Source organism: Schistocerca americana, chromosome 7 (genome assembly GCF_021461395.2).
Source record: "Schistocerca americana isolate TAMUIC-IGC-003095 chromosome 7, iqSchAmer2.1, whole genome shotgun sequence".
NCBI classification, from domain to species: Eukaryota; Metazoa; Arthropoda; class Insecta; order Orthoptera; family Acrididae; genus Schistocerca; species Schistocerca americana.
This window is the reverse complement of record NC_060125.1, coordinates 49,807,380-49,816,653: the sequence shown is the minus strand read 5'-3', so window position 1 is coordinate 49,816,653 and position 9,274 is coordinate 49,807,380. Positions and strand designations below refer to the sequence as shown.

Here is a 9,274-nt window from a genome sequence, read left to right as displayed (position 1 = left end):
ATGCATATTGGTATACCCACAGATGTGGATGGTTCCAGGCACAGTGTGAGCTTGCTGGGAAAATTTATCTTAATGTAGAACAAGAAAATATTATAGCACATGATGTTTGCTATGTAAAAGATGTTGCAGTTATGTTATTACCTGTAAGTGAAATAGCCAAGAAGGGAAACAGAGTAACCTTTGATGTAAACGTAGCAAAATAGTTAGCCAATATGGGGAAGTTACAGCTAAGGCAACAAATGATAGGGGAATTTTCAATTTAGATACTGCTAAAGGCATAGATGAAGTTGCAAACCATTATGTGTACTCTGCAAAATGTAGGTTTCTTATGGCATAGACGAATGGGCACCTAAACAGAAAATGCATGTCATTGAATGGAAGATTGCAATAAATGTATACAAGGGGAACAGACTAAACTACCCTTTAAGTCAACCATAGCAGAAGTACAGATGTCTTGCAGTTAATACATACAGATGTTTGTGGATAGATGGAGTGTGAATCTACAGGAAGAAGTCATTGTTTTGTTACCTTTATAGACTACTATTCTAGATTTAACCATGTTTATTTTCTAAGTTCTCAAGATCAAGTGAGTGATATTTTTTTAGAACTTTCATAATATGGTAGAAAGAGAAATGGAAAAGAAGATTAAAAACTGTGAGATCTGATAATGGGACAGAGTATACCAATCAAAAATTCAAGAAACATTTGAAGGAGTTATGAATTAGCCATCAAACCATCACCAGATACAGTCCAGCCCAGAATGAAGTAGCAGAGAGAGCAAATAGGACTACATTTGAAAAAGCAAGAAGTATGTTGATATGTTGATTGATGCTGGGTTACCGTAATGCTTTTGGGCAGAGATGGTGTCAACAGTTGTGTATTTGATTGCTTACCAAAGTGATAAACATTGAACCCCATACAAAGTGTGGATAGGGAAGAAGTAAAATCTAAGTAAGTTAAAAGTTTTTGAATGCAAAGCTGTGGTACAAATCCTGAAACAATTGATGGGAAATTGGGACCCAAAGTCTAAGAAATATATTTTTGTAGGCTATAGTGAAGACTCATAGGGTACTGACTCATGAATCCTACGAATAAAGAGATACTGACTAGTAAAGATGCTGTATTCCTTGGGAATGATAAAAACAAAATGAAAGAGTATAGTCAAGAGAGTACAGCCACTTCTTCAACATCATCAAGTTCAAGAAATACCAATTCTGGATAAGAAACAGAAAATGAAGACGGGGAAGAAGAAGGTGGCAATGAATACATACATACATACTATGAAGATGAAGTTCTAGAGGATCAAGAAGAGAAAGAAAATATTTTGAGATGTTCTTCTCATGTATCTAAATCTAAAGAATACCCTGATTATGAAATGTATGTATGAGCCCAATCTTTTAATAATGAACCTACAACAGTTGAAGAGTGGTCCTAACTTTCAGTGATGGCGAGAAGCTGTGGAAAGAGAATTAGAGTCATTTTATCAAAATGAAACTTTCAAGTGGGTTGAAATGTCAGGAAGTAAAAAACCATTACCATCACTGTGGGTGTTTAGTGTAAAAAATCATGAGAGTGCAGCACCAAAATATAAAGCATGACTTGTAATCAAGGGATGTTCACAAAAAGAAGGGATAGATTACGGAGAAATATTTGCACCAGTGGTAAAATATGAATCACTTACATACCTTTTAGCCTTGGCAATAAAACAAGAAGTACTAATTCACCAAATGAATGTGATAACAGCTTACTTAAATGAGAAATTAGATGAAGAAATATACATGATCCCGCCAGAAGAAGCTAGAAAAACTCATATAGAAAAAGAGAAGATTTGATGATTAAAGAAAAGTATTTATGGACTGAAACAGAGTGGCCATTGCTGGAATGGGTGTTTTCATGAAAACCTTGCTAAAGATGGGTATGAAACAATCTAAGGCAGGGCCTGGTCTTTGTCATAGAAGAAGAAAGAAGAGGTCACAATACTGGCTGCATGGATGGATGATTTCTTCATTCTAACTAAAGATGAAGAACAGATGAACAATTTTGAAAGACAGTTAAAAACCAAGATTAACATGCATGACTTGGGAGAGGTTAAAATATTATTCAGGTGTGAAGATTTTTAAAAATAAGAAGACAGAAGAGTTACACATAACCAATTGTCACACACAAAGAAAATTTTGAAACTGTTTGGCCTGAATGACTGTAAACCCATATCTACACCTATGGAATCAGGAACCCAGTTAATGACCAATGAAGAACAAGTGTAGCACAATGAAAATTAACCACATTTAGAGGCAGTAGGGAGCCTTTTATATTTGTCAGAAACATGAAAGCCTGATATTACTTTCTGAACAAGTGTTGTAAGCAGATTCTGCAAAAGCCCAAGACAGAAACACTGGAGAGCTGTTAAATGGATATTTAGATATCTAAGGGAAACAACAGACTATAAATTAAGACATTGTAAAATGATAAATATAAAGCTTGAGAGCTGTGGTCAAGCAGCTAGGTGAAGTGAGTAGGAGAGCAGACATTCCATTACTGGATGTTGTTTTAGATTAATGGGAGGACTTATACCTTGGTTATGTAGAAGACAGAAATCAGTAGCCTTGAGCACTGTAGAAGCTGAGTATATAGCTCTGTCACACACAATTCAAGAAGCACTGTGGATCATGACTCTATTGTGATATAGGGCATAATATTAGTATGGAAAGCACCAAGATAATCTGTGACAACAAGGGAGCCATAAACATAGCTGGAAACAATTTACCAGTGCCAGAACCAAATACATCAATATAAGGCACTATTTTATAGGGGATCACAAAGAGAAAGGGAATACTGAAGTATTTACGCACAGAAGAGACATACTAACCAAACCCTTGAAAAAGGAGAAATTTTGGAAGGTAGTGAGACAATATGGTTTGACTTGTGAAAGTGACATTTGAAATATCTGTTCAAAGGTGGAGGGGGGGGGGGGGGGGAGGTTAATTTTGCGAGTGTGTATGGGGCAAAGTGTATTGGAAGGAGTGTAATGGACCTCTATGACAGTGCTTTGTATACTCTAATGCATTACCTTAACTATGGGCTGTAATTAACTGTTCTATGTAGTTTAATAGATGTTAAAATATAGCTTGCCTTATTCCCGCATTTTGCATATTCAGAATTACTTATTTCACTGTTCTAGTTCCAATAGAATACATCACTATTACAGGGGGTATTTCCAGACAAACTGAAATGTTTCTGGTTGGAGGTGTTGGTGATGGCAGTCATGATGCATGACATGTGCTTGCTTGTGTGAATGTATGTGTGTTTTCTTTGCTGAGGAAGGCTTTGGCCAAAAGCTATAATGTGAACCTGCATTTTGTTGTGTCTTCCTGCAACTCAACAGGGCATGTTTACAATGAGTATCAATCTAGGCTTTTCCTACTATTGTTGAAATGTGCTACTGTCAGACATATTTACAAGAAAGGTAGCAAGATAGATGTTAATAATTATTGACAAATCTCACTTCTTACCTACCACTCAAACATACTAGAGAAGATTACATATGCATGAACCATATCACATCTCTCTCATAATAACATTCTTAGTTTGAGTTTGGAATTGAAAAAGGGTCATTCCATGAAACATGCTATTTGCTCAGTTCATGAATCAGATTACATAAGATAGATGTTAATAATTATTGACAAATCTCACTTCTTGACCCATATGTATCTTGACCCATATGTATCTTCTCAAGAGCACCCACACATTAGTTTTTGGGGGAGGGTGGGACAAGACCTGGGGGTATGGAGTGTTTAACCCATATGTATCTTCTCAAGAGCACCCACACAGTAGTTTTTGGGGGGAGGGTGGGAAAAGACCTGGGGGTATGGAGTGTTTTCAATATTTTCAAAGATGAATGGTGACTTTTAGTAGCCATTAAAAAGTTCCAGTTCCTGCACTATTTAAACCTGAACAATACCAGCTTTTAAATTATTCTCTTGAAAGAAAGACAACTGGCTATGCCATTTTTTTTTAGTTTACTGATAGCTAGAGAGTGGCCTCAACCCTCACCTCCCATCCCACCCCCACTCCTACCACCCTTGCCCTGGATGATATGGGCACCCTTGTATCTTCCATGACTCGACAAAAGTATTTGATTTCACCGTTCATTGTACTGTCCTAAAGAAGCTCATATATTGTGGTAGAGATCTTGCTAGATACTGGTTTTCATAATATCTAACTAAAAGTATGTGTTATGTCACATCAAGAATCACAGAAAGTGTACACAATGAAACAGGATCTTCAGAATGTGGTATCATTACTATAAGCTAGATCTAGCAAAGGGATCAATACTGGGTCTGTTTATATTCTTGTTGCATATAAAAGATATGTCATCATATATCAAAGAAGCAGAAATAGTCCTCTTTGATGATGATGCAAGTATTATAGTCAAGCCTAATGGAGAAACTTCAACACTCGTAAATAAAATTTTCTTGAAAATTAATAACTGAGCCTCTGAAAATGGCCTGTCCCTGAACTGGAAATCATATGCCACAATCTTTCAGAATTTGAAAACAAGAGCAACATTCATGAACATAATACTAGAAGGAGAAATGAGTTACACTATCCTTTACTCAGTCTTATCGTAACACAGGAAGGACTGTGGAAGTCACCCATTGCAAATCTGAGCATCTGCTCAATGATAAAAAGATAATAAATTAATTTCAAACACAATCTGGAATCATGTCTGCTTGGCAACTCCCATGACTTCACAGAAGAATTTCTAAATATGTAATAATATAGTCTAATTGTGATGTGTGTGTGTCTGTGTGTGTGTGTAGATTAGATTAGTTTTTCGTTCCATAGATCCGTGCTGAGGAGATCCTCATGGATGTGGAACATGTCAATTTTTTTTATTTTATTTATTTTTTTAAAAGCTGAAATAACAATACTAATGTATGAGTATATACAATACATCATTTTTTAAGCTGAAATAACAATACTAATAGTATGAGTATATACAATACATCATTTGTTTCTATTAAAAAAATTCGCCAATGGAGTAGAAGGAGTTGCCCACTAGTAAGTCTTTCAGGCTCCTTTTAAACTGATCTTTATTTGTAACTAATTTTTTTATGTTTGCTGGCAAATTATTGAAGATGAGTGTTCCTAAGCAGTGGACCCCTTTTTGAACTAAAGTAAGTGCTTTTAAGTCCTTGTGCAGATCATTTTTGTTCCTGGTGTTGTATGTATCAACTGAGCTGTTTGTTGGAAAAAGAGACATATTATTTAGGACAAATTTCATTAAGGAGTAAATATCCTGAGAGACAGTAGTTAGTATACCCAGTTCTTTGAAGAGGTTTCTACAGGACGCCCGTGAACTTACTCCACAAATAACACGTATTACACGCTTTTGGACTCTGAAAACTTTTGTTTGACTTGAAGTGTTACCCCAAACTATTATATATACCATATGACATTATGGAATGAAAGTAGGCAAAGTATGCAAGCTTTTTCATTTTTATGTCACCTATGTCTGCTAACACTCGAATTGCAAATACAGATTTGTACCCTTAAGGAATTTCTGCAGTTCTGTGGTGTGCTCCTCCCAACTGAATTTATTATTAAGTTGTAATCCTAGGAATTTAAGACTGTCAACTTCTTCTACCTGCTCTTCTTCATACTTTATGCATTTGCTGGGTAGAAACCTCTTACAGGTTCTGAATTGCATATAGTGAGGCTTTTTGAAGTTTAATGTCAGTGAGTTGGCTTTAAACCATTTTTATTAATATCCATGAAACTATCATTAGCAGAGCTTTCTAGAACTACACTCGACATACTATTTATTGCAATACTTGTGTCATCTGCAAACAAAATGAAATCTGCTACTGGCAGTGTAACTGATGAGAGATCATTAATGTACAGAAGAAAGAGCAATGGCCCTAAGATGTAGCCTTGTGGGACACCACATGTAATTTCTTCCCATTCTGATGATGACTGAGGACTTAATTCACTAGTCCCTTGCACTGACACCCTTTGTTTCCTGTTAGCGAGGCATGACTTGAACCATTTTGCAGCACTGCCCGTGACACCACAGAATTCTAATTTATTTAAAAGAATGTTGTGGTTCACACAATCAAATGCCTTTGATAAATCACAGAAAATACCTGCTGCTTGTAATTTTTTATTTAATGAATTAAGTACATTTTCACTGTAGGTGTAAATAGCATTCTCGATATCAGAAACCTTCAGAAATCCAAACTGTGTTCTTGATAATATATTATTTGTGGTCAGATGGTTGAGAAGCTGCCTGTACATTACTTTTTCTAAAATTTTTGAGAATGCTGGCAAAAGTGAAATCAGTCTGTAGTTTTATGGTATCTCTTTATCCCCTTTCTTGAATAGAGGCTTCACATCTGCATATTTTAGCCAGTTAGGAAATGTCCCAGTTATAATTGACTGGTTACACAAGTAACTTAGAATTGTACTAAACTCTGAAGAACATCCCTTAATTAACTTTGCTGATATTTCATTGTAACCACTAGAATGCTTTGTTTTTAAAGATTTTATTATGGAAGTTATTTCTTTTGGTGAAGTGAGTGACATATTCATGTACATGAAGCTATTTGTAAAGACTAGTTTCAGAAATTGAAAGGGCATATTTACTGATGCTGACAATCCCATTCTATCAGTAACAGATATAAAGTACTTGTTAAATAGATTTGCGACACTATGCCCATTGGTTACCAATGTGTCACCCACAATTAATGCTATTTGCTCCTGTTCCTTTCTTGTTCTACCAGTCTCTTCTTTCACTATATCCCATATTGTTTTTATTTTGTTCCCTGACATTGCAATCTTCTTTTCGTAGTGCATTTGTTTAGATGTCTGAATTACTTTTGTTAATATTTTACAGTATTCCTTGTATTTAGCTAAATCATCAGCATTGGGGCTGTTCTTGATCAACAGATACATTTTCCTTTTTGTCTTACGTTCCTTGTGTTATCCATGGTTTTATTATAGACTTATGTTTAATTTGAATAACTTTTAGAGGAAAACAGTTTTCAAACATGCTACTGACATTGTTCATGAATCTGTTATATTTTTCATTCATGTCATGAGCACTATAAACATCGTTCCAGTTCATGTGTGTGTGTGTGTGTGTGTGTGTGTGTGTGTGTGTGTGTGTGTGTGTGTGTGTGTGCATTAGAGAGAGAGAGAGAGAGAGAGCCTGAATTTAAGTAAGTACAAATCAATGCATATATGTATGGAATAAAAATAAAAACTTACAACAGTGCTGTAAATGGTCAACGTGTTGGCATATTTTCAGTAAGAAAATGTAGAATAACTGTTAAACTGATTCATTTCATATCATAGCAACAGATCACAATAATGCCATTGTATCATACAACTAATTCACTTCCTGGTTGTGGTCATTACATTAATACCAAAAATTACTACCACCAACATTTTTCTGTGTATTTATGAACACTACTTTCCCCAGAAAATACAGTAGGGATTTTATGCAGTTATCAATAATAGACAGATGGGTGCTTGAGGAAAATTTGTGTATACATTTTCTTACCACTGCACCAAACAAGCTGTGCAGCTGTAAATCCTTAGTGATACCTGTACAATGACAATGCAGCTTGCTAGTTAATACCTAAACTGTATTGACAACCACAGAGTTCAGCATAAATGCCTAATTAATATAGGAAATAGAGAGTACAGTACTCACTAATTCATAGACCACAGAAGTTAGTTATGATTTTCATGTGTAGGCACCCTCTTTTCCTTTTATATTTCTTAGTAGTACAATATTAATTTGTATCCATCTAGAAGTTCAATTTCAGTGATTTCTGGCTGATATTCTCAAAGATGCAGCATTTCTCCTGATATTCTACTTGTTCTGCCATTTTCCTGTGTTGATAATTCATGTTCATCCTTTTTATATATGAGCCTTACATTTTAAGGGAATGTGCTGATTAACTGTTCTTTCTTGCACATGATCCACACTATTATATTTATTTTATAACAAATTCAAAAATTATGTTTAAAAATTCTCCAAACCTTATTGTGACAAAAAGGAAAATGTTCCATATTTGTGATATATACTTACGGTCTTCATCAGTACGTAGCCCTGTAGTAGCTGGCAACCAACTTCCTAAATTAGATTCTGGTTGGACTGTCACCTCATATGTGGTGAAAGGTGTAGCATTTTGGAAGATATAAACAGTCCGATCTGCATCTACACTGTCTATAATTAGTGAACAGTCCATCTCACAAGAATCTTCTGAGGTTTCATTTGAACAATTTATGTAAACTACATATCTTTCAATAAAAGATTCAGTCCCATAGACTGGTGGCTCCCAAGAAACAATAAAAGATGATGATGTCACATCTGACACAGTAAGATTCTGCACAGAGTCTGAAACAAAATACAGTCTTGGAATGAAAAGATAGCATTTACATTCTATTGACTATGATTAATCATGACAACATGGTCAGAGAACTATGTTCAATGACTAATTACAAATATGGCAACAATACAAGCAACAAAAGTATATATGTAATGAGAGGGGCACTGTTAAGAAATGCATATTAAGTATTACATCTGGAGGCTTATAGGCTCAAAACGAGGAGAAATGTGAATGCAGAGAAAGGCTGTTAAGGTTGAAAGCAAATTGGCATTCCTACCATGTGGCTGCATGGTGGCAGACAGTTTCCGCCAACATGCTGTGTTGGAGTTCTTGCACTGACTGGTCTGATTGCATGTTATATGTTACCAGATACAATAATTCCATAACCTGAAGATGCGAGTTTAAAATAATTAGTACAAATGAAGTGGACTCCATAAATTAAATTTTGGCAAGAATGGTTATAAAAATGCCCCTATGCATGTACACATCAATATTGCACAAACAACTGTAAAGTGTGTGGGAACAGGTATTTCCTATTATACCACACGTGAGGATGCCTTCCCAGTCCATTTATCTACAGAGCATGGGAAAAATGTCTGGGTTCTATAAGCTATGTAAGTGCACCTTTGCAGTAGACTGTCTTCAAGCATGTATCACTTCAGATTTTCAGTGGTTTAGTGACTCACTGTCACGAATCAAACAAACATGAGAGCATTTGTTTTGCCCTACTTTATATAAATTCAAAATACCCTGTTAGTCCTATCTGGTATGAGTCCTACACGCTTGAGCAGTATTTTAAGATTGGTCAAACAAGTTTTTGTAAGGAATCTGCTTTGTAGATTGACTGCATTTTCCACTCTCCTATCAGTGAATTA

General features: G+C 35.4%; 1 protein-coding gene across 3 annotated transcripts in view; it reads right to left on the bottom strand.

Annotated features, from left to right (window-relative positions):
• Positions 1 to 9,274, bottom strand: part of LOC124622596 (phosphatidylinositol phosphatase PTPRQ-like) — a 431,781-nt gene that overhangs the window by 369,130 nt on the left and 53,377 nt on the right. For 2 of the 3 annotated variants that reach the window (XM_047148348.1, XM_047148350.1), the window contains exon 2: positions 8,099 to 8,407. In XM_047148348.1, the coding sequence (XP_047004304.1) occupies positions 8,099 to 8,407 (309 nt within the window). Of the gene's footprint in view, positions 1 to 8,098; positions 8,408 to 8,676; positions 8,787 to 9,274 lie in introns of all 3 variants that reach the window. The other variant, XM_047148349.1, reaches the window with a different exon arrangement.